Source organism: Pteropus vampyrus, unplaced genomic scaffold, assembly GCF_000151845.1.
Source record: "Pteropus vampyrus isolate Shadow unplaced genomic scaffold, Pvam_2.0 Scaffold173, whole genome shotgun sequence".
Taxonomy (NCBI): Eukaryota; Metazoa; Chordata; class Mammalia; order Chiroptera; family Pteropodidae; genus Pteropus; species Pteropus vampyrus.
In genome coordinates, this window is record NW_011888954.1 from 903,177 (window position 1) to 928,458 (window position 25,282).

The following is a 25,282-nucleotide window of genomic DNA, read 5'->3' on the forward strand; positions in this document are numbered from 1 at the left end:
ACAGGTTAAAACCCATAAAACTCCTGGCACAGTAAGTATTCAGTATGTGTTAGCCATTATTATTGTCATTGTTTTAACTATTTTGAAAAGGAGGTATGCCTTATCTGTACTGCACCATCATCAAATAGTCATAAGGTCACTCAGCTCCCTAAAAATCACTCCTGCAGATGTTAGAAGTAATGATTTCATTTTCATGAGCAAATCCAGGTCTGGGAAATCTTCAGCTTCATCTGGTACACTTAACAGGTTAGCCAGCCAGGGCCCCCATTAACACAGACTCCTGATACCTCCAAGTTAAATATATTTCTGTGTCATGCACTCAGACAGTGATTTCTTCTGTTTGGACTGCAGGGATTTGTGCCCCTGTGTCCTGAAGTTTAATGACAGCTCAACAGAACTTGCCTCCCTCGTTGAATTGAATAAGAAGTATCAGGTGAGCTGCGAAAGGGTTCTGAGCTACACAAGTCCTGCTGTGAGGTTTGGTTTCTCTGGGTGGAAAATGAGCACATGCGTATGTTGTTTTGACCTTGACTGGGTGTGAGGTTACCACTGACCAGTTTGCAGATTTAAAAACACTCTGCAAGGCAGCAGGGACTACGATTCCATTTATTTGAATCAAGCTGTAGAGCCAAGTCCCTGAACGCACTTCACCAAGTCTCAGTTCCTGGCCTTATACAAAAACAGATATTTCCAGTTGTCCCTGGGCATGTGCATGAGCTTCCACCTCCCAGGTGGGAAACTCTCCACCCAGGGGAGTCTGGAGGATTCCATGAGACAACAGGCATTCCCTCTGCCCTGCCCCCCCAGGGAGCAGGTGTTATTGGGAAGCAGGGGGAAGAAAGAAAGTCAGCATGTGCTCTCCAAACACCCTGTGGGTCGTTTGTTTTAGGCTTTTCTCCATCAAATCTTTGACCAGAACAGCTGCCTCCCTTGACTCTATCTTGAGTTTCCCCCAAATATCCAGTCACTCGAGAGGACAGTGGTAGCCTTCCAGCCCTTCTAGAGTGGGCTGCAAACAGCTCCGGGTGGAGTCATCCTTTAAGACCAAGCAAGAGCTCCTTGGAACAAAACACTTCCCTGCAGACTCTTTTGGGAACAGCCATACCTGTCAGGGATGTCAGGACTCAGGAGAATGAACCTCTATTTATCACGCTCCAGTGCTGCCACTCAGCCCTCCAGGTGACTCCCCAATTGCATTTCCTTCTGCCACGAGCAGGTGCCTGTGTCCCCAGGGCCTGTACCAGGAGAGGGAAGTCAGCAAGGTTATGGCCACGAGAGCAAACCTGTTCCGGGTGGGGTTCTTAGGTGCAAGCAACGAAAGCTTAGGAATTCTGTTTAAGCAGATTTATTATTTCAGTAGAATACCTGGAAGAGCTAGAAAGCTAGGGTCAGAGGCCAAGCCACTGGAGTCATGGAATTTTAAGAGCCAAGCCATAAGAATCGAAATCAGGACAAAGAACTAGTCCAGCGAAGACACCATGGACACCACTGTTCCTGCTGCTTCTAGGAACTGGATGAGCTGCCACCCTCAGCAGAAGGGAGTCTGTGCTGTCCCTCCATCTTTCTATCACCAGCTCCCAACCCCAAGCCTGAGGCGGGAGCATTGATTGGGGACCTTTGGGCACATGCTCATGCCCTAGGTGTGCAGGGCATTGGGAAAGCCGGCATTTGCCTTTCTCACCTTCTACAGTGAGAAGCAGGCTGCTTTTCATACAGTAGAGTTTTTCAAACACAAGGAGTGGGTTCAAATGCTGGGTAGACATAAAGGAGGACTAGCCATCAAAATTGCCTTCACTGACCTTTCTAGATTGGCCAGCTGTTCCCAGGTCTAATCCTGAGACCCTAATTAGCATCCTGGAGAAGCTCCTAGCTCAGCCACCCGAGGCCATCATGCCCTCTCTCAGAATCCTCACCCCTACTTCCTGCAAAAGCTATGGTTCCCAGCACTCTCCCTGGAGAGGGCCATTGCTATTAGTACCACCGGGTGCCAGGCATTCTAGACACTATTTCTTTCATTTCTCAAGAGGTGCATGATGCCACTGTGGCTGATCCACAGAGTAACCAGGAGCATTGAAAAGGATTTAAGGGATGGTCCGGGCCTTGCCCAACATCCTCCGTTTACAGATGAGGAAATAGAGGTCCAGAGAGGGAAAGCATCTTGCTGAGAGTCACACAGCTAGTTAGTGCTGTTTCACCTTCTCTGCCTTGCTCAAGACTCTGCCTGTAATGAGGAGACTCCCTCAGGAGGTCAGAGGTAAGGCTTCCCCAGAACAGAGGCTCTTTCTGGCCCACCCTGGGAAAGGAAAGTTCATTGTCTTCTGAAGTGACCACGCCAGTGTTCCCAGGTATGCAAGCCTGACTTCCCTCTCCAGCCAGAGTTTTGGCCCCAAATGGTGGAAACTAGCAAGCAGGGAGAGAGAGAGCAGAATCTGACATAAATGGGTGCCCAAACCGGGGTAATCGGTCATCCCAGAACTGAGCTCAAGTGGAAGCTGTGAGACTAAGAGCTCCGTTACCCTCCTAGACAGATCCAAGAGTCTCAAAAGGCGTGTGCGAGCACAGGAACACACGTGTTCACACACACGCACCATGCACAAGCAATATAAGTAGGCATTAAATGTCATTGTTGATTCACCTTTGATTTTCTCAACAAATGTAGAACAGAAATAAAATAAATGTAAGGATTATCCAAACAAGTCATTTAATCAAATACATACCCCACCCCCAGTCTTTGTTCAGAAGCTTTAAAAAGGGGATCAAGCCGATGGACTTGGATTTTTCCTTCCCTTCGCTTTTTTTCACAGCCCAGGTCAAATATATGCAATTGCAGCGGAGGGTGGGGGCAGGGGTCGAGGTAAGGGCCGATCTAAAAAGTAACTGGCTGGCTCCTGGTCAGGTGAGATTTTGCTGCAGACTGACTTCACTCAAAGGTCGGACTCTGTTTAATTCTATGGCAGAGCGAGAGATTGAGCAAAGACCGAGCAGATGCAGAGAGCCCCTGACCCATGTCCCCTTTGCCTCCTGCAGGATAGGACCCACCAGCTGGTTGAGAGTGGGCAATATGACACGAGGGAAGATTTTACAGTGGTCGTGCAGCCTTTCTTTGAAAAAATGGACATGCCAAAGACCTCGGTAAAGAACGCAAGCATCATGGCTAAGTGGGGGGCACGGGCAGTGCCCAGCTATTTCTGAGTGTCATCTGTATTACCTGATGTCTCATAACATGGTCCCTCCTGTCTGCCCATGACTAGGAGGGGTTGCCTGACAGCTCTTTCTTCGCTCCTGACTGTTTCCACTTCAGCAGCAAGTCTCATGCCCACGCTGCCAGCGCCCTCTGGAACAACATGGTAAGATGACTGAGATAGGAAAGATTATTCTCCCCCTGACAAGAAAAAGACTCTGGAACGCTTTTGTCGGACCTCAGAGGCCCGTCACTCAGGCTGTGAGTCCCGGCACAGCGGCGATAAAAAAAAAAAATCCCATTTCCTTTGTCCCTCCCTCCCTTCTCCAGAACTGGCCTGCATCCTGACCACCTCTTATCATTCCTGCCACCTCTTTCTCACACTCCATCTTTCTGCTTCTTGGTTTAGCTGGAACCTGTTGGCCAGAAGACAACACAGCATAATTTTGAAAGCGAGATCAATATCACGTGTCCGAATGAGGTAGAGTGAGAAGCATATCCTTGCAATGGCTCCATCTAAAACATCTTTTCCAGCCTTTTAAAGTCTCATTAAGGTTTCTCAGTTCACTGCATACCAGGGTTCCACCCTCACTGCCAGCTTTGATCACCTACCCACTCATTCCCGTTAACCATCCACAATGCTCCGTCTGGTTGGACTGTGATGGATGACAGCCCCTGATGGCCAGGAGACCCTAGAGTGCTCCTTCATCTCACATGTCACAGCGAGCCCTAGCACAAGTGTGGGCTGCATAGAGCTCTTTCTTGCTGGAAAAAGGGACATGGCAGCACCATCCAGCTTTCATTTTGAAGGCTAGGGGCAGGGAGAACATCAAGGTCAGGGTGGGACAGAAGGACACCCTGTCTCCATGTAGCCACCACCTCCATGGGAAGAGTGAGGAGCCTGGAATCAGATCTGCCAGGACAGAGGTGGGGATGGGGATGGTGGTTTGGAAGCTGGAGCTAGGAAAGCAGACAATAACCAGGGAGGCAAAGCAAATCAAGACCCTCATGTTCGCTCACAAATTGAAAGATTCTTGGACTTCTGCAGCTGCTCCTTCACCTCTGTGAATTCCTCTGCAGCCCCAGAGGGGGCCCACTGAGCTGGGGCTTGCATGGGGCAGGTCCTCAGAGCTCCTCACTTTTTTCGTCTGGGCAGGAAGGAGCCCAGGCTGCTGTAGGGTAGGAGTGGCATGGGGAGGCAAGGGGACTCTAGGGAGTAGGCGTATGGGCTTCTATTAGCAGAGAGTGGTGCCCTGTTGGGAGGGGGCAAGGTTGAGAAAGAGAGGTGACATAGCCACCCCAGCCAGCTGGGTGCAAGGTGAAGAGCAGACATGGTCATTCCTGGGGTCTGTCCTAATAATCGTGCTGCAGGGTTTATCCTAATTGTTCAAGCAGATTCAGAGTATGTTGGGGTTGCAGAGAAAGCCCCAGAGCATCCTGGGAGGGAGCCCACAGGGTCAGCCTGGCAGGGAGGGGCTTGCAATGCGGAGCTGGGAGGCCGAAGGTATTGAAAGTGTTTACTCCGAGGTCAGCACTTCTTGAGGGTGGGCGAGCAAAGAGCAGTACAGGAAGCGAGCTGAATTGCCGTGGTTGCTCACCCCCCTCTTCTCACAGGACTGGCCGTTTCTGAGCACCTACAAGAACAGTGTGCAGGTATCTGCGTGTTATTTTCTTTCGGCTCACCAGCCACTGCAGTGGGTAGCCCCTGAGCTGGGGCTGGCCCAACAGGGTGGGTGGGAACAAGGAGGCTCACACTCTTTTATAAAGTCCATCCACCTGTACCTCAGATGGATGGACCAGCTAATGAAATCACAGCCTTATCAAAGACATAGATGAAGATTCTGTTCTCCTCATAAAGCTGCTGTAGAATCAGGGGTGGGGTGGGGTCATTTTGTTGACACCCCGATTCTTGCATTGGGTGGTAGAGGGGTCTAAACTACGTTAGCAGATCCCAGGCTGGCTGATGTTCAGAATCGCCTAGGGAGCGTGTGTCAAGTGCCCTTCTGGGCCCCTTCCCAGGGAGGCCCAGAAGTCTGGGTGAGTCTGATGCCTAGCCAGCCTCTCTAGTCCATTTCATCCCTGAGATTCATTTTATTCCCTTAGGATCATGGGAGCCAGCTGCTGTGCAGTGACAGAGACCCATCTACCACACCGCCCACCTCAGGTAAGCCCCCTGTGACACACCAGGACTCCGGACCTCTCCACAAGGACTCGCAGGTTAATGAGTGCTCCAGCAAAGCTTTTCACATGTCACTGAATGACTCAGTTATGGCCAGTGCTTGCTTCCTGTCTGGGTGGTCACCTGGAACAGGTCCCTGATTTGTCCCTTTCCACCCTGTAGCGATCGATATCTTACCAGTCAAGCCTGGAACTGTTTGCTGCCCTCCCAATTCAGCCTCTTAAAGAGAGCACGAGTAGAGGAGCATGTAAACCCCCAAACCCCCTGATCAGTGCCCCAGCTCTGGGATGTGCCTTCACTGAGGCCCAGACATGGGGAGTGGGGTGCTGAGGGAGTCCCAGGAGGAAGCCAGCTCTGCGGGTCATCCTGGGGCCCCAGGATCTGCATGCAATTACTGCTACCTACAAGGCTGGAAAGGTCCCCGGAGTCTTCAGAAGACACTTGAGGGCACAGAAAGGCCTGACACGATTATTTCTCAGATTCTTGGTGGTAATCCAGAACCCAGACATAAATGGGCTGTGCATCAGGCCCTGAACCTCGGCTCAGATGGCCCAGTGCACTCAGGTCACTGCTGACCTCCCACATTACCGCTGGGATCCCACTGTGCCTCCTCGACCACACACCCAGCCATCCTCTCCCCTTCTTCCTCTCCCTCCTCACAGGTGCAGGATTTCTCTACTGTGTGTCTTATGGGGACAAGCTGTCTTCCTATAACCTCCGCTTGCACAGCACCATGGACACGCAGTCCTGCGTGGCCCAAACACACGTGCAGGTTGTGTTTCTGGTTTTGCTTAAAACGAGAAGCACCAGACTCTAACGGCAGCTCCCTTTCCATGGACTCAAGTGTGTCCACTTGTCTCCCCAGTGCACGCCCTGAGACCTGCAGACATCCAAGTCGTAGCTGCTCTGGGGGATTCTCTGACTGTAAGGACTCTGGGGCCCTGGGTAGGGTGGCGCTGGGGGTGGCTGCGTCAGTTCCAGGTCCCAGTTTTCCTGACCCACTGCTGACTGCTGCATGATCCTGCTCCTCTCCCCTGGCTCTGCCAATCCAAGAACATGGCAGTGGCTTGTTTTGGAGCCGCTTTCTCGCTCAGGTGTGCAAAGGGAAATCTTTTTCAGGAGTGAACTGAATTATCTCAGAGAGTGGAGGTTTTGAACCCCTAACAACACTTCTTTAACAATTGCAAAAATATGTCATTTTGACTCAAAGAGTCTTCCGTACCGAACTACGTGGGTGCTCTTTTCCCTTTGGACGATGCTTTCCAAGCAACGCAGACCCTTCCGTTTCCTGTTTGCCTCTGCACGGAAAGCACAAAGACCCCAGAGTGGTGGCTAAAACCCTTCTCCTAAGTTCTGAGAAAGAAGGCTGTTTTACCAACCCAGACGACCGCTTTCTGGCAGCATATCTACGGCCATGAGATGTCCCAGAGGGAAAGAGGAGAAATGTGAAGTTTATGAGAAATCTGCCCACTGCAGTCCACTCAAAGCTATGAGCTCTTTCGTCATTGCTGATAAAGAACTTAGGAGCATGATGCCGATAGTAATGACGTAACAGTGTCTCACATTTGTAAAGCATTTTAGAGTCTTCCAAACTTCTTACAATCAATCCAGTTTGGTCATTAAAAGAACCTTGTGAAATGAACAGGACAAACAGAGACTCAGGGACATGGACAATGGACTAGTGGTTACCAGAGGGTAGGGGGTGAGGGAGGAGGGAAGAGATAGACAGGGTAAAGGGGGTCAAATATAGGGTTTAGCGGGAGGATGAAGTGGGTAAAGGGGATCAAATATATGGTAGCTGAAGGAAACTGGACTTTGGGTGGTAAACACACAATAGAATATACAAAGGTCAAATTATAATGTATAATTTGGTATTAATTGATATAATATTCAGGTGTATAATTACACACCTGAATATTATATAATTATATTAACTAATGTTACCGCCAATAAACTTAAAAAAATAAAATAAATTAAAAATAAATAGAAGAACCCTGTGAGATGAGCAGGGCCTGTCCTCAGCGTAGTAAGGAGGCAGCTGCGATTTGCAGAACGCGAGCCGGGTCCTCTGGTTCCTGGCCCGGCGTTCTGCTCACGTGGGATGAGTATGTTGGGAGCCACCCGCAGATGCCCTGCATGTTCACAGCATCCCTTTTATTTGATTTGCTGACTTTCCTGTGTATTTTGGTATATCTTCAAAGGCTGGCAATGGAATTGGCTCCAAACCAGGCGACCTTTCTGATGTCACCACTCAGTATCGGGGGCTGTCATATAGGTAATGTTAACCCTTGACCCCACCACCCCATGTTCATACCCAGAGATTGGAGCGGGGGTGGATGGGGTTATGTCATATAAATGCATAAATACCAACGAGCAAGGACCAGGTCTGGAAGGGTTTTTCAGAAGGAAAAAAAATATATATATATCTATAAAATGTGACAATATGGTGAGTAGAAAGGATCTTTTACTGTTGATGACTTTCTTTTTTTTTTTTCTTTTTTAAAGTCGTGCAGAAAAAGCAACCCAGGGTTCTTATCAGACTCCTGGGTCAGCCAATCTACCATGAAATGTACCTGAAAAGCACCAAACCTGAGTCTTCACCTGCCCATTTGCATGTCCATGCGCACATGTAAACGCCCTCATGTCTGTTTCCTGTCTCTATGTATGTGTCCTTCCTTTACATGTATGTATACATCTGTACACACGACTCCAAAACCACGCACACTGCAGGAGGAAATAACTGAGACCAAATCACAACCAACAGGCGTTGAACGAGGGGGGTTTGTGGGAAGCACAGGGAAGCGCTTGTGCTCATTTGGCAAGTACTCTGTAAAAATAAAAGATGTCCGAGAGGACCATAGAATAGGGAACAACCAACCCTGGCAGCAGGGATGGAAAGGCTTCCCAGAGAAGGCGGTACCCGGCCATGTCTTAGATTAGCAATCAGGCAGAAAGGGCGAGAAAGAGCATTCCAGCCACGGCAGTAGAAAAGGTCAGGGTGTCGGGCGAGCGGTTGGATGTGGGTATTCTTAAGTTTCTTTCTTTTCTAATAAAGTTCCTGTTTATGTGTGCTTCACAGTAATTGGAGGTTTGCTCAGAATGCAAAACGATTAGAACAAAGCCGGCCGCGAGAGGGCAGAGCACTAAAGAGAAGCCGAGCGGCCCAACCACATTTACCTCCTCCCTTTACCTCAGCGTGGATTTAAATGAAATATTTCTTCCAAGTGAGAGGATGCGGCGTGGGGACGATCAGGATAGGGACAGTCCTCTGGCCAACCCCGAGGATAGTCTCAGAGAGAAAGGTTTTCCTGGGTGAGAGAGGTGTCCTCACTCAGCCTGCAGCCACCCACGGAGAGGGTCAGGGCTTGGAAAACAGGAGCACATCGCCTGCTGAGAGCTGAGGTACAGGCCTCTGCGTTCCACCCCCCAACCCCCCAAGTTTCCACATACCTCAGCCAGGTAGGTGGTCTCTACCGGGCTGCTGTGGAACAAAACAGTCTCCCCGTCTGACCACTCTGCCCCAGACGTTACCGAGGCTGCCAGATGCAGAGCGAGCAGAGCCCACTGCCATCATGAAAACACATGAGGCTGTGGCCGCCGCATTTAGTCTCAGCTAAAGAAGGCAGTGGCCTCGCATCGCAATGTGGACAAATAGAAGTAAAGTAGACAAACCAACCAGCAAGAGGATGGGTGAGCTGTACCTGGGTGATGTGGAACGGGGCAAATTCCCCTGAGTGACGGGGGGTGGACCAAGCTCTGCACTGAGAGGAGAGGGTTCTTTGGCGGAGGGTGTAGAAGGAATTCGACACACACGTCAACGTTAGATTCAAGAGGAAAGTTTATTAGAAAAGGGGTCACACTCCACAGAGTGTGGCCTCCCCTCAGAGGCAGAGAGTAGGAGCACCTAAGAGGGACGAGGACAGTAAGAGAGACAGCATAGAAAGTACCTAGAGAAAAAGACTGAGAGGGACCTGGAGTGTTTGGGGAATTCAGCTTACATTCATTCTATAGTTCCTGTGAGTTGCAGTTTAAAGACTGTGTTTACCCATTTCCTTTGATATGGACAAACAGGGAGGAAGCGGAAGGAAGAGTATGTAGACTTAAAAGGCCAGCTGGCAGTTCGCAGACTTTAATCTATAGGTTCCCCATGGTTTTAGCCCTAGGGAATGAACGATTTTATTTGCGTAGGGGCCACTTAGAGACTGTTGTTCCTGTTTTCCCTTCACAGGTGTGGGGTACGGGTTGTTAGCGATCCCAGCAGAAATCTTCCTTTGTTCTGCAGGTGTCCTCCTGGCCTGGCTGCAGGGCTGGGCAGCATGTTACAGTCTCGGAATGTAGCTTGATTTAACGTTTTAATTCTCTTGCCTCCTCCCTACATTTCAGGGAAGTGAGGTGATCTGCCCAACTTTACAAACAGTTCTATAGGACAATCTCCTGCTAGACATTTCCCTCTCCAAATATGGAAACATTCAGCCATTGCTCTGTTTCTTTCTGCAAGTGAGGTCCAGTAAGGCCTACTGTTTCAGTCCCCCAGTTCTCATTCCAAGGCCTCTGTATTCAGTGGCTGCTGTCCCTTTAAACCCTTTGTCCTAAATCTTCAAATATCTGCCCTAGTGTATTATTATTATACTATAGATCCACATACGTTAAAGATGGAAGTTCCAGCTCAGAGCCTGAGAGACAGTCCGACACTTGAATATATAGAATACTATATAGGCTACCATTTTCCAGAGTGTGTTGCATGAAACACTAGCCCCAGCCACGTTCCTGAAGAGGCAAAATTCTTTGTAGTTGTTAAAAAACATTACCTATTATATCCTTTCTCTGAGGAATTCACATGCATGTTAGCATATTAAAGGCTGTGAGAAGCTCTACAATGAAGGCCTCTGTTTAAACTGTATCTGGGTGATCCAGTGTTCCCAGAACGCTTTCTTTGTTCACATACCTCCTAGCATCCCCTGGGAAATATCCATGTAGTAGACTCATCTGAGAGAGGCAGCTTTCTGAAGCAATTAAAGCTTCTAGATTGGAAATACTAGGCAACGAATAACTCTAGGTGAACTAAGAATGCAATTTGAGCCTTTTCCTCCAAGGAAACCAAGTAGAGAGGACCTAATGGAGTTGAATGGGGGAGAAGTGGACCCAGAATTCTTGGGAGGTAGGTGGCTGTGAGCAGGACCTACAGAAGGAGGTTTGACTGTGATTATTTCCAAGGCTCCTTGACCTGTGAGAGTCACAGAGATTGAAAGTGTAGCAAACCAAAGGCCTTTAGAACATTGCCTCTTCTTCAGTTGAAATAAGTTTGCTTGTTTGGCGCCATTCAAAGGACCCAAATAAAATTTACTTAGTAGAAAATGTGTTTCTTTGTCTTGTTAACTGGAGTTCAATCACACGTTAATGAAACTTCTTTAACAAAGGTTATCGAGCATTTATTCTGTATTTTTCTGTGTGCTGTGGGTGAGAACAGATGAAAGAAGCCCAGCCATGGAGCTGGGCTAATCGGAAGGTCTCTCGTAGACTAGCTGTTTCCTATGGATCGATCTTCTTTCATGGGTCACATCGCTCTGATAAAAATGAGGGCTTAAATGTATTGCTACATATTTATTTGTATAATTCTCTTTTTTTCCGAAAATGGGCTCAGAGAGAGAGGTCTGGAGCCTGTTCGTCTCGATCAGCCACCACGCTTGTTTTAGAACAAAGAAATGACAAGTAGGATGTCCTTGACAGGTGTGTTTATGCATGCCTCTGTGTTTATGTTTACATGTCTACTGAAGGAAAAAAGGGAACGGAGTGAGAACGCAGTGATTGGAGAAGGTGGATGATTTATAAGTTCCTTTCAAGTGTAACGTGTTCTAAGTAAAGGCTTTTAGTCCGAAGAAATAAGGATCAGGAAACAGCTAAGGCAGCAGCTTCATGTACAGTGGGAAAAGAATCGTGAGCTCAGATGCCCAGCCATCTTGTTCAGACATCTGATGAGAGGTGGGAAAGAGATGCCTGAGTGAGGTTAGAAAGGTAGGGCTTATCTGGCTTCTTTCTTTCCACCACCTGGGGCTGCTGAACCTTTGACTTGAGCCCTCAGCCACCCTGGAATGAAATAGTCAACTTCATTCCAAGCATTCCTTGCATGAAGAACAGCCATGAGCCATGACTTTGATTTATGGCCCGACCCTACTGGTGGACTGGATGCTAACACCATGTTCTCAAAATCTATGGGCCTGGAACAAATATGCTGGGATTGAAGAGGGTGGGGCAGAAAAAAGTAACAGTAAATACAATACATTTGAACATTGGACTTTGTTAAAATAGAAATACTTCTCGCTTCCCATGTGAATTCAGTTTGAATGCATGCAAGGAAATGTATGTCTTGGAGTCAGATTGAAGGCCATAAAACACAGTTAGATTAAATGAAATTAGATTAGGCATTGGAAGGCAGAGAGGCCATCCCCTGAACCTGCCACTGGAATTTACATCACCATTGGGCAGAGATAGAGCTTATCCATTTTCTGAAGGTTTCCAGCTCAAGCTGGTTTTTACTTACCTTTATGGTCCTGAGTTGCCTTTAGGAAGTTAATGAACCCCTATGCACCTCAGCTTCCTACTCTGTAAAACGGAGATAGTCACATCTACATCATAAGCATGTTGAGAGATATGAGATGACTCATGTAGCAAATCTAGTTCCTGGCTAGGCACATAGTATGTACTCAGCTAAGTGCTCTCCCTCCTGATTTGGTGGAGAAAAGAAACAGCTCTCTCTTGCCTTCAAATCCTGGATTTGGAGGAATCCAACCCATTGGGGAATCTGAATTTTCTCAGAATCCCTCAAACACAAAGAGATGGGTCTGGCATATCTTACAGGTGCGGATGGCACAGGCACTCTTTTGCAAAGCCTATGTACTGATTTCAGTCTCACTGGTTTGCTCACTCCCTTACAGTTCAGGAGGAGATGGCACTCTGGAGACCGTGACCACCTTGCCGAGTAAGTAACCACCAGGGGCTTGAGTCTGTCCACTCCTTGTATCTGACCCCCAGGCTTCTTGAGAGTGCCTCTGAGCTAAGAAAGAGGAAACAACATCTTCCTTACGACTACCATTGAAATGGGAGGAGAGGCTCAGGGACAGGCAGCCGAACGGGGTGGAATAAACATTCTATTTGGAGCCCAGAGACCTGGGTTCAAGCCCCAGCCCTTCTGCGTGCTTGCCAGGTGGCTGAGGGCAAGTTACCAAACATTCTGAACCTCAAGTCTCTTCAGCTGGCACAGAGCGTGTGGAGACAGTCAGATGAGAGAGGAGTCTCTGCACAATTTTCTGTGAATTGTGAAAAATGAGGAAAAAGAAAAAATTGAGAGGTTCTTGCTGCCTTGGTGTACCCTGTCATCAAGTCATTTCAACTTAGGCCCCAACTTCTGCTGGGCACACACTCCACCTCTCCCTGGGCTACATGAGTCTGGTAACACAGCTTACTTTGGGGACCCTAGACCAGAGAACATATCCTGGCTTTCCGTCCTAAGTTCTCCGTGTCCTGTTCACTCCCTCTTCTTCCAGATATCCTTCGGAAGTTTAACAGAAATCTTACAGGCTACGCGGTGGGCACAGGTGATGCCAATGACACAAATGCGTTCCTCAATCAGGCTGTCCCTGGAGCAAAGGCTGAGTGAGTATGGCATTTGGGGAAGGGGGCCTATGGGGAATGGAGTGGGAGGCATATAATCCCCTTGAAGACTATAATACTGACCTCTGTGTGTAAAGGGGACATTTATCCATTTGCAGCCATGATTTGAGGGGCTCTTGGCCTCTTTCTTCCCTGGCCGCCACTCTGACTAAACTAGAGGCTGGAGCTTAGACAAGACTCACGCTCCTAAAGGCTGAACGCCTGACCTTGCTTTCAGGTGCATCATGTTCTAATCATTTGACTAACTGACCAGCATTATCCAGTTTTTAAAACTTGCCATGGCATGATGGTGCTAGAGATATTCACCCTCTCTAAAGTCTCAAGTGGCAAGTCCACCACATGGATTGGCAAGCCAGAATCTCCAGCCTTAGAGGCTTCTGAGGCAACAAGTCATGTCCTGTCACTAACCCCACTGTGGAGCTAACAGGAAGTACAGTTGCAAAGCCAGAAGCAGCTAAAGCAGAAGTGTTCAGCCTCCCAGGGACCTCCCAAGGAGGCCCCTTGTCCTGCTCCTAGAGGCCCCAGCGGCCTGGGTTCCCTTGTTGCTTCCTGGCCAGCTGCCTGAGTCTGTCACACTTTCATCTTCTTGCTCAGGCCCACACCGTTCTGGTTGATGGGCACAGTCCCCAGACCTGTTCATGCAGCCTGAGAAGATCCTTCTTGGCAATAGAAATAGCTGGGGACAGATGAACCCACCAGCAGGTCCCTAAAGATAACCATGCCATGGATCCATCTCAACCAGACCTATAACAGAGACCTGAACTAGTGGGGGACTTGAGATGTCCAAGATCTAGTCCTTCCATGAATTATGCACCGAGGCACGTGTGTAGTATATACTTATTCCCATATATTTCTAAAAGAAGCATTTGGATAAGTTTATAAAATATACAAACACACACATACACACAAATAAAATATACTTAAAGAAAAATAACAGCCACTGGGAAGGAGAAGAAGGAAGCAACTCTATCAATATTAGCATTATTGTACCTGAGCATCAAACTCTCAGCTTCCTGGCAGCCAAGGTAAAAAGAGAAAGCATGCTAAGACTTTCAGAGATCTAACTTCAGGATCTACATCAGTCCTCAAAGGAGACAAATTAGGATTCCTGGCATGGAATCCTAAAAGACACTCCTAAAAAGGAAACCACGGGCCACAAATGTGATTGACAGTACCTCTGACTACAACTTTAGGACAGACACACAACTGGCTTTACAAGGCTCATTTGTTGCAATCACTCTCCAGAACAGGCACGTATCTTTTTGTCCTTTAGCCTCAGGGTCTCTGCCAGCTCATGCAGTGGGGATAACACCATGGAAACCTCCAGTTCAGGCCCTTTAGGATGAAAAATCCGAGCACTGTTCCTCAACAGGACTGATTTCCTCTCCTTCTCAGGGGACTTACAAGCCAAGTTCAGACTCTGGTGCAGAGGATGAAAGATGACCCGGTGAGTCAGATTTCCATTACTTTTAAACACTAATTTTCTAACCCACAAAAGTCCCCAAATGGAATGGTCTGCCATGAAAATAGTGAGCCCCCTGTCACCAGAGGCATTCAAGTAGCAGTAGGGTAGCTCTAGTCAGAGACCCTCTGGAGGAGATTATGTCAGTGGGGAGAGGTTTGTTGCTGATCACAATGACCTTGAAAGTCCTTCCTGATGGTAATCTGTGGTCTATAAAAAAAAACCTCTAAAATTCTTTCAGCTCTGAGATTCTGATTCTATTATTTTAAGTGGGCAAGGAAGTCTTAGAAGGTTGAATGAATTTCTTAGAGCTATGGTGTTTTTTGTTTGTTTGAAATTATCAAGCATTTTCTTCCTTCTATGTAGAGAGTAAATTTCCACGAGGACTGGAAGGTTATCACGGTGCTGATTGGAGGCAGTGACTTATGTGACTACTGCACAGATTCGGTAATGGGGAGGCGGGGTTCAGGCCTGCTTTCCTCCTGACTGACCTGGAGGCCTTGGTGAGCCTCTTCGAGAACAGTCCCTAGAATCAGCCCTAGGATTGTCTGACTGGACGCGTGCGTGTGCGTACGTGTGCGCATGTGCACGCACTCACGTCTTACTCCATGACCCTCGGGTTTCTGACTCCACCTCCACGTCCCAGATGGCGTGAGGTAGCAGGTGACAGATAGACGGTGCTTCTATCCCCCTGTCACAATTTCTGAGAATTCAGAAAGAGAAGAAACTATAAACACCAAGCAGTTGGAAGGAGAACTCTACTTTCTGCTCCTGAACCAAAATTCTGGCTGGAGGTTCCAGTCTCTGGCTGGCCCTGCTTTGATAACAGCGAGTAGTTAACTGCTCATCTCAAATTCAGACTTGATGAGGTAGTGACAGCTGGAGGCCAGAGGGCGAACGAGTCCTTAGGGCCACAGCCAGAAGGGGGGCCTACGACTGCCCCCACAACCCTCTCCCCCTAACCACCTCCTCCTCTCCCTCCTGTCTCCCCAGAATCTGTATTCTGCAGCCAACTTTTTTGACCGACTCCGCAATGCCTTGGACATCCTGCATAGAGAGGTGAGTGGTAACAGCTCAACTGTGGATGGGGAAAGAAGGTGAAATACCCGCTTCCCTGAAGGACACCACCAAGGGCATGGGCTCTTCTTTTTCCAGAGGTTGGGTCCTACCCCTAAGGAAGCCTCATTCCATTTGGAATCAGCCTGGAAGGATCTCAGGCTTGAAGAAGGGAGGGCAGTGTGTATACTAATCATCCCCCCGCCACTACCTGGGATATTCCCTGGTGGTCACAGCTGGGTGGCTCCAGGCTGGGCACTGTACTCTGGACCATAGGGTGGGTCTAGAGCAAGCCCTTCCCTGGTCCTGTGCCCAGCAATGTGCTCTGTCCTCACCCCCGGCATGGGCAAGCTGCTCCTATACTCTGACCTCCAGATGCTTCGCTGGTGGCTGAGTTGCCAGGCCTGCTCAGCAGAGTTAGTCCGGATTGGGATGGAAGGAAATAATCAAGGGCTGGAGAGAAATAATCAAGAGCTAATGTCCTGGCAAATGGGGTACCTATTTCACCAGATTTAAGCTAACGAATTTGACTCCACCAACTGTTGGCTGAACAGAGCTGAATTCAACATTTAGACTTTGGTCTGCCATGTTGTCCCACTCCAGGAAGTGCCATTCATACTGCAGCCCGTGTGGGTAACATGGCCTGCATGGTAGCTCTGTGGAGCTCAGGGACCTCTGAGCTGGATTTCTACAGAGAGCCGAGAGCCTGTACCCACCTCTCTGGGCTGTAAGGCAGCTAAAGGAAGGAGCCCCTGGAGCCCCTCTCTCATCTGTGGCCTTGCCCTCAGGTGCCCAGAGCCCTGGTCAACCTCGTGGACTTCATGAACCCCAGTGTCATACGGCAGGTGTTCCTGGGGAACCCAGACAAATGCCCAGTGCAGCAGGCCAGGTAGGCAGGTGCCAGCTGCCCCCAGCTGGAGGAACGCTCACCATCTATCTGGTCTGGCTTATGCAGTGACTCCTTGGGGTCTTTGTGACTTGGTCTGTCCAGGTGTCCAGGTCTGACCAGGGGGTCTTGAGCCATTCCGGGAGGTTGGAGCCATGTCTTCCCCTTTATTGAACCTCAGGGTGCTATAAGGAACCTCTGTGACATGGAGGAGCCAAAGGGGAGAGGTCAGGTCTAGGGCAAAGACTAGTGCTTGAGAGACAGTGTGGCCCAGCCTGTGAAGGGACAGCATTTAGGGTTATGTACGTACGTAAGTGGTCAAACTGAAACAGAAGGCGAGGAAATGAGCCACACAGTCCAGTCACCTTTAGGGGAAAAAAGCAAACTGGTTAGGGACACGGGGAACTTCAGAGTCGAAAGGTTTGTTTCTCAAGCTGGGTGAGAGGTATGTGGGTGGGTGTTTTATTATCCTTCATACCTCGTATGTACATTTACTTATTTAACAAATGCTTTATAGAACTTACTGTGCACCAGGCACTGTCTTGAGTGCTTCAGAGATAATATCTCTTTTAATATTAAGTATATTTTATGGGTATGAAATGATACATAATAAAATAAAAGGAGACACCGTGGGGCATTAGTATGAACTAAGGAGATGTCTGGGGGCCATGAGTGTCAGAGGCCCCAAAATACCAGCTCCAATACTAGAGGGTGCATTTTTATTTTTAAAAATTAAACATTGCATTTTCATTGCCTGAATTCATTAGTCCGGCGTAATTTGCTGTAGTCACAGTGCCTACAGTTTAATACTTGTGCTATTTTAATATGAGAGGGCTCATTCATATACCCTGGGGACATTATCCAGTCCCTGGGTCAGATCTGAAACCTGCTCCTGAGCATGTGTGTCAGAGCCTCAGGTCACATGTGCTCCTAAGCCTGGCCTCTAGTGAGCCACGCTGTGCAGCAGAACTAGACCCTGACCAGAACTTTGGTTCTGGGTCTTCCCGCCTCCCTCTCTTTGTGCAGCATTTTGTGTAACTGCGCTCTGACCCCGCGGGAGAGCTCCCAAGAGCTGGCCAGGTTGGAGGCCGTCACCAGAGCCTACCAGGTGAGACCAAGAAGGGCACCATTTGGTGTGCCTTCCCCCCACATGATTTACACACCAGCCCTGAGCTCCCTAGGGAGTCACACAGGTGAGGAAGGAATGCAAGATTCGAGGGAGATCTTCACCATTTAGGCCCCTTCCTCTGCCCCACCTGGCTGAGGTGTCTCAGGTACCCTGGTTGGAGTCATCCCAAAGGATTCCAGGTGGCAAAGCCCTCATGGCCCAGCTGCACGTGGTGGCTTAACCCTAACACTTGGCCTGAGGTGGGCAGTAGCCCTGGATGCTCCATAGGACTGCTTTTCTCTCTCCTTCACCCTGGGGCCACCCACCTCCTCAACAGGCAGGCCATGAGTCGTCGTAAGAAGGTTGTAGGTCCTGAATCTGGGGGTCCCCGGGAGACTCTTCCTAGGTTTTTATTCCTTGTAGGACTTCCTGGCCCTTCGAAGCTTGCAATTCACTTAAAAGCAAAACAGAAAGGTGACCCAACCTGTTTCTAATTCTCTAGAAAGAGCCTTGCAATTCAGTGTGTTTGTGTTCTCAAAGGAAGGGCTGAGGTAGCAACCCACCCCCACCAGGGAGAGGGGGGTCGGGACTCTGCCCATCACTCCCACCCTTGCCCCACTGGGCTCTTGGGCCACCTAGGACCTGTGCTAAAGGCACCCATGCGTGTGTCCCTAGAACAGAATGCGTGAGCTGGTGGAGTCAGGCCGCTATGACACGCGGGAGGACTTCTCCGTGGTGCTACAGCCCTTCTTCCACAACATCCAGCTCCCCATCTTGGAGGTATGCTCCCTGCCCTCCCAGCGGGGCTCCCAGAGAGAAGAGGAAATTCAGGGCAGAAATGCCAGGTGCTTCCATGAGAGTGTGAATAAAATGAAAAAGACGCAGGCAGCTCTCCAGGTGCTGGTCTGATGGGCGCAGACTCCTTGAACATCTGAGCTGCATTCCCAGAGGCTGCCTGATGTAGGGTGTTCTCATTACTATTGAGAGCAGCCTCCATTTTATTGAGCACCTACTATGTGCCAGGCACTGTCCTTGCCATACAGCGAATCTTCACAACTATCTTTTGAGGGTGAGTTTTATCATCCCCATATAACACAGGCTCAGAGATGTGAAGTCACCTTCCAAAAATCACATAGGAAATACGGAACAGAGAGGCAAGATTTGAACGTGTCCAGGTCCAGAATATTCACTTTCCGCCACACACACACACACACACACGACACTGCGGTCACCAAGGAGAGCGCTGGGTATTGTTTCTAACCTGGCCGTACTCTCCAGTGGACACTCCCACTGTGAGCAGAAGAGGATGTGAGTGGACCAAGGTGGGTCTCCGTTATGTCTACCTGGGCCTCCATCCTAGAGGCCTCACCTAACTTAAGGGAGCTTCAAGCACCCCTGAGTGCCTCAAGAGAAAGGAGGGTGGCACACTTTCCTGGAATCGGCCTGCCCCGTTCTCCCCACCAAGGCCACTGAGATCTGCCGGCCAAAGGCTGGGAGTACTTCTCCCAGTGGGCTGGCCGAGACTTCCTTAGGAACTAGGTCCCATCCTCTCAGCTATGGTGTGGGCCAGGCATCACACAAATGTGCCTGGAAACAAATATGGCAGTTTTTTAAATTTTATTAAATAAAGGGGATTGTTGGGTTAGAAAGGAGGATGAGGTTTGGGGGCCACCCAAGGCTATGAATCTGTGGGATCATTCTCATCTCCTTCTTTAGGTGGGCAGGCCTTGTGCAAGGCCAATGGCTCATAGACCCAAAGAGCATTGAGGGATTGATCCTAGGGGTCAGGTCAATCACCTGTGGCTCCCTGTCCATCCTCTGTACCAACAGGATGTTGAGGAAGTATATTTCTCTTCTCTAGGATGGACGCCTGGATATGTCCTTCTTCACCCCAGACTGCATCTACCCAAGCCAGAAATTCCACTCTCAGCTCTCCAGAGCCCTTTGGGTCAATATGGTAAAAATAAGTGGGGTGTCCCTGGTTCTCTGGGGTTCTAGTCTAGAGCAGAGCGCCAGTCCCCACAGAATGGAGCTTGTTCTTGACTTCCTTTGCCAGCAAGGTATAGAGGAACAGTGACTGGCACATCTGTAGAAGTCTAGAATTGAAAATATGAAGTCTTTAAGATCCCAGGATCAACTACACCCTCTTCTCTGTGTTTTGGACTCTGATGAGGGACTATTTGCATGAATGTAAGGTAGAACCTCACATTTATTCAACATTTTCTATATGTCGGCAACTGTGCTAGGCACTTTAAACCATGTTACCTCATTTAAGCTTCTCAACACCCCTGCAAGAGAAGTATTATCAGTTTCTGAGGAAGCTGAATCCCAGAGAAGCTAAGAGAATCACCCAATATCCCACAATTGGCAACTGGCAGAGCCCCCCGAGATCAAGTTCGGAGTTTTCCCGCTGTGGGATGCTGCCAGGGAATATTCACTTCCACAGAAACAAAGGAGTACACCTGTGTCTCTCTTTTCTTCCCCAATCAGCTTGAACCACTAGGAAGGAAAACGGAAACCCTAAACCTGACAGCAGATATATCCCTCTCCTGCCCGACTCAGGTAATCAGGGAGGGCCAAGGTTGATAAGAAGGCTCATTTTAGCAGCGGCGTGGGGGCAGGTGAGAGAGTCAGGCTGTAGGTGAGGTCTAGCGAGAAGCCGGCCAGATCAGAAGTTGTGGTTAGTGGTGGTAAAGCCTGAACTGGGAGTTTCCGGCAGGGCTAGGGTCAAAGAGGAGAGCCTGGGAGCTGTGTGGAGGAGGGGCAAGTAGGAGTGGCCTTTCGAGAACTTGGGTGAGGACTCGGCTCCTTTTAAGGAGGAAAATGTAAGTGATTGTTCAACTTGATTTCGGGCCCAGGGATGGGGGCAGGTTCATGTTCCTACTGCCTTTTCTAGGCCATCTTATGGCTTTTTAACCAAATAAGGCCAAGGCCTGAGAGCCCTCAATAGCAATAAAAGCAGATGGGCCTGACCCAATCTGGGAGGCTGGGTTTCCCTCCTGGGTTGGCTGCCTCCTGGGCTCCCACCTTCCCAGCTGAGCAGGGAAGGCCCTGCAGCACCCCCGTGCGTCTGCCAGGGATCCAGAGAGGACGGCAGCCCTACCCAGACCCATGCCTCCTGTCCGCTACCTCCCCCACCCCAGTCTTCGGCCCAGGCTCAGCCTTGTGTGCCGTCAGCCTCATCAGGAGAATAAGAGTGGTGGGAAGAAGGATGATATGGAAGCGGGGTGGGGCACTGGCCTCAGAGGGCTCAGTTCCTGGGCGTTTGGAGCAAAAGAGATAGTCAAATGAGGTAACAACCAGTGCACCACGGATGCCTCCAGTCCGAATGGTCAGGTGCTGGCTGGAAGGCTGGGTCAAAGTCCTAGGGGTTTCTACTGTGCCAGAGGTAAATGGTTTAATTGCTAGATCCTGAGCATGTCCAGCAGGTTCTAGGGGAGGGGCCAGGCAACTTCAGTAGTAGAAGCATTTGGGGACTCAGCAGAGGCTTCAAACCATACTGGAGGTAAGTGTTTCAATATTTTTACAACTCATATGGCCATACTTAATATCAGCCATGGAAAACTCTCTCCAATCTACCAATTCAACCCTTCATTAAGTAGTAAAAGCAATAACCAATTCCAGGGAGCCATCATTTGCTCCTCCTCTCCACAAACATTTCTTAAGTACCACGTCAGAGCCTAGGCACTGGGTCACGAAGAGCCCTGTCGCCACAGGCCACGAGGTACGCCATTCTCCTCCCCAGACCAGGCAAGGAACCCTGACAGGATGGGGTCCCACCAGCACTCAAGCCACAGTGGGCTCTGCTCGTCCGTCAGAACAGAGCCTGAGTCATTGGTGAGCAAAGGATTACAAATCTAGCCTCCTGGAACCCTAGAAGCCCAGCCTAGGAGAAGCAGTTGCCAGGCAACCCCAGGGCCATTCCCAAACACTCCATCTGTTGGCCAGCCCAATTTCGCCGCACCACACTACATAGCATTCTGTGTTCCTCAGGTCCCATCTGCTCCCTCCCATGTGCCTTGGAGCTATATAAAAGTCCACGAGCATCTCAGTGTGAGCCGACAGGGGCCAGGCGGCACATATTTTAGTGCTAGCTGTGTCTAAACATAGAGGCAACAGGCAGGACCCAGTGGGAGGAGGGGGCGGAGAAGGATGGGAGCTTTCTCAGCTTCTTCCCTGCTCCTCCCCGACCCCAGTCAACTGTAAATGCATTCTGCCCAGGCAGGTTGGGTACTTAACAGTACTCTATGAATTGCTGTTGGACTTTCAGGTTGGACAAACGATTTTACAGACAACTTTTGAATAGCTGCTCTGTGGGCTGAGACCGTAGTCCCTCCCTGCCTTCCTTGCCTCTCTGCCCACTCCTTCCCTAACCCAGGGCTACTGACTGTGGCTCCTCAGGCTTTGAAGAAAGCAGTTGAAAGACCAGCATGGTCCTTTTTCAACTCTTATTCGTCTTGCCTTCTCTAAGCGTTTGATAAAGTTATCCACCTCCTCTGTGAGTTTCCGGGACACGAAAGCATCTCCATTGTTCTGTTTTTCTAGTTGCCGCCCCTTCTCATCTCTTAATGACCCTCCTTCCTTCTCCCAGCCTCAAAAATGTGGACATTCTCCAACTTTCATGTTTCAGCCCTATTCTCTTTTCTCTCTATCCCCATCCCCTCACTCTTGGATTTGTCCATTTCCAGGGTTTCCTGTTAAATTTCTTTGCATGCATCTTCAAACCTGTGTCTTCATTTCTTCCTTCTTTCCCAAACTCCACCTCTGTATTTCTAACCTTTAAGAGCTGCTTCCCCTTTGGATGTCCTATGTGGCATAAGATCACCCAGAAGGCAGCTTAAATGTCTGCCCAGGGTGCCAACAAATCAGAGAGAGAGGGACAGACAGAGAAGCAGAGAAAGAAATCAAAATAATTTCAAGTGATATATCATCCAATCTTTCATCTTGGAGAAAGCAGAAGTTTGTCGGATTCCCTTATCCATACTTACTGTTAAGCAATGTTTCGATTTTGAATTACTTTTGGGGGACACTATTATCTTTTGGATACTTTGAACTTCTAAATCTCCTGATCCTGCCCTGACCTCACTAATACTTCAGACTCAACAAACATTCATTTGAAAAATAATTTTTGAGTAAGGAGTGTCAAAATAAGAACTAAATATTCGTCTTCCCGAACTCTCTGATCCTTAGGACTTTCCTGTTTCTGTCAGTATTATTGTGATTTTCACCGTTGTACAAACATGAAACATCGGGCAGGAACCCTAGCTGATAGGATTCTTCCTGGTGCCCCTCCCATCTGCCCCTCCTCTCCATTCCCACTGCCAATACCCCAGTTCAGATCCTTATCACTTTGTATGTTAAAAGTTATCTGGTCCTACCTTCCCATCATAAAACAACAGAGAATTATATGACCTTAGGATCTCAGCGGGGAGGGCCTTGGAGTCCCGTTGATGCAATCTCATAGAATAACTGAGTTATTCTACCACATCCCTCCGAAGGCATCATTATAGCCTCTACTTAAACTTCTGCACTATCAAGGCAAACTGTCAAGTGGCTATCCATTAACAGGTTGTGGAATTAGACTAGTAGGTCATGAACCAGAACATTTGGAAGGGGATGGGGTGGATGGGATGGAATGGAATCAGAAATGTCAGAAGGTGTTCCATGTAGTACTGTTATATCCTCCTCTCCTCCACCACCGCCACCAAGTCTTCTCAGTTCCCTCAACCACCACAGACAAGCCTTCCCAAACCCTGTCTCATGTAGTAGGTATGTCTCCTTGGAACATGACCCCTCTTAAGCTGGTGCCCAGACCTGCCTGTGCACTCCAGTTTGGTCTGAGCAGCACAGAACAGAAACAGCTCCACTTTCTCACTGTGGAACTTTATACCTAGTAATACAGTCAAGATGAACATGACCTTTTCCTGAAGCCAGTGACTCACGTTGCTGACTCACATCAGGTGGCTGTCCAGCTCTGCCCCGTCCCAGGCAGGCCACACCGTCTTTGCGCAGACTTTCTTGCGCTGGCATTTAATGGGCTTCACTTTTCACTTACTGGTATTACGGAAGGAGCCTAAGAGAGCCCGTTAGACTAAGTGGAATCCCTTCTCCACGTAGTCTGCTCAGCTCCAGGCCTGTAGACCACTCTGACTCATGCATGTATCACACGGCCAAAGGTCAACAGAACAAGTCCTGGGCACCCCAGGCCACCTGTCTGTCACTGGCCTGGACCTGTTCTCATTTCTCCTGCTCTGGCCTCATTTTCCACCACATTCTGGTGTCTCCCTGACCTCTAACCCCTTTGATTCAGTCTCCCCCTCTGTCCCCTCCCCCAACCCTTGGATCACGTGACCAGATAGGCCCTCCAGTTGGACTTTCAGCACTCCCAGAGGGACAGGGTGCGTGTCTGCCCTCTGGTTATTCCTGTGCTGGCCACTCTGAGACGAGCTCCAGCCTTCATATCCTAGGCCCAGTCAGGGCTCCCTTGAAGCAGAGGGGAGGGGAGAATTAATTATCAACCTCCCTCTCCTTGAGTCTTGCCAGTGAGGGCCATACATCTCCAGATCTTGCAGCCATTCCTCAGTAATCACTGGGCTTACTGGCCACACTATTCTTTGATGCCTTACTGCCACCCCATAGCTTCTCAATGCTCTCTGCCTGACTGGGTTGTAAGCCCCTTCGTTTCCTCCTCTCATCTTAGAACCTAGAACAGTGCTCTGAACACATGGCGCTCAACAAATGTGGGTCAGTTATTTATAGAATGCTCCCAGCTTGCTCTTGTCTGATGGTGAATGCTCAGAGGATGCTAAATAACTTTACCTCGAGACAAGCCTAGCTAGCCATGGTGACATGCCACTGAAAGCCCTCTTTTGCCTCGCACGGTTGCTTTCTGGTTAGGAAGGCCTGGGATGTCAAGCTGCAGCTCTGCACTCACAACTTGCTCTCTACCTGGAACAGGTCCCTTCCCCACTCTGAGCCTCAGTTGCTCCTCGTTTGTAAAGCGGGGGCTTTCAGGGGTTGCAAACTCAGAGCAGGAACACGATGGTGTGGATGGGATCAGGCCTGAGATGGGAGGAAGTGGCAAGGACAGAACCGAAGGGAGCACGCCCCTTCTGAAAGCGTTCAGATTCTTCTCTCCTCCCATTTTTCCTCCTCCTCCTTTGCTAATACCATTCAGGCCAAAAATAAAGCAGACTAAAACAAAACAAAATATCTCCTGGATGGGTTCCGCTCACAGACAGTCAGTTCTCAACCCCTGGAATTGATCTCCAACGACCTCTTATCCAACATTCTGCTCTTTTTTCTTTTTCTCATTTTATTCCCAAATTTTCCCTTCTACTCCACTGACCACATCTTGTGAAAGAGTTGACAGCCCTGGGCCATTTGGCATGTCCTGATCAGCGTCTTATTAACTAGTTCTTGCTTCATTATCAAGTTTTACATTTTCCTCTTACCTTGCTTTTCCTGCTTCTCCTTTGCCTTGTCCTTCTTCCTTCTTGATTAATCCACCACTTGCAACTGAAAAGACTTGGATTCTTGACTGGGCTTGTGTGAAAACTGATTGTGAAATAGATAAGTGAGTAGGGAATGAAGAGGATGTTTCACGAGAAAAAACATGACCCAAATATATGAAGCCAACCTGATGATGGTAAGACACATAGTTCAAAGGAGGTGGGGGCGGGGGGATGGAGGAGGGGAGGGGAGATACTCAAATGTGTTGATAATCATAACACTTTTTAAAA

The 25,282-nt window shown here is 49.0% G+C and overlaps 1 protein-coding gene across 1 annotated transcript in view; it reads left to right on the forward strand.

The window, feature by feature from the left end:
- PLB1 (phospholipase B1) overlaps window positions 1-25,282 on the forward strand; it is a 135,567-nt gene that overhangs the window by 83,194 nt on the left and 27,091 nt on the right. The window contains exons 27-44 of the mRNA XM_011370761.2: window positions 352-433; window positions 3,028-3,132; window positions 3,252-3,347; window positions 3,591-3,662; window positions 4,796-4,834; window positions 5,285-5,345; window positions 6,226-6,284; window positions 7,562-7,635; window positions 12,293-12,336; window positions 12,902-13,010; window positions 14,424-14,475; window positions 14,857-14,937; window positions 15,484-15,549; window positions 16,335-16,435; window positions 17,459-17,540; window positions 18,216-18,320; window positions 19,402-19,497; window positions 20,031-20,102. Of these exons, the coding sequence (XP_011369063.1) occupies window positions 352-433; window positions 3,028-3,132; window positions 3,252-3,347; window positions 3,591-3,662; window positions 4,796-4,834; window positions 5,285-5,345; window positions 6,226-6,284; window positions 7,562-7,635; window positions 12,293-12,336; window positions 12,902-13,010; window positions 14,424-14,475; window positions 14,857-14,937; window positions 15,484-15,549; window positions 16,335-16,435; window positions 17,459-17,540; window positions 18,216-18,320; window positions 19,402-19,497; window positions 20,031-20,102 (1,396 nt within the window). The remainder of the gene's footprint in view (window positions 1-351; window positions 434-3,027; window positions 3,133-3,251; window positions 3,348-3,590; window positions 3,663-4,795; window positions 4,835-5,284; window positions 5,346-6,225; window positions 6,285-7,561; window positions 7,636-12,292; window positions 12,337-12,901; window positions 13,011-14,423; window positions 14,476-14,856; window positions 14,938-15,483; window positions 15,550-16,334; window positions 16,436-17,458; window positions 17,541-18,215; window positions 18,321-19,401; window positions 19,498-20,030; window positions 20,103-25,282) is intronic.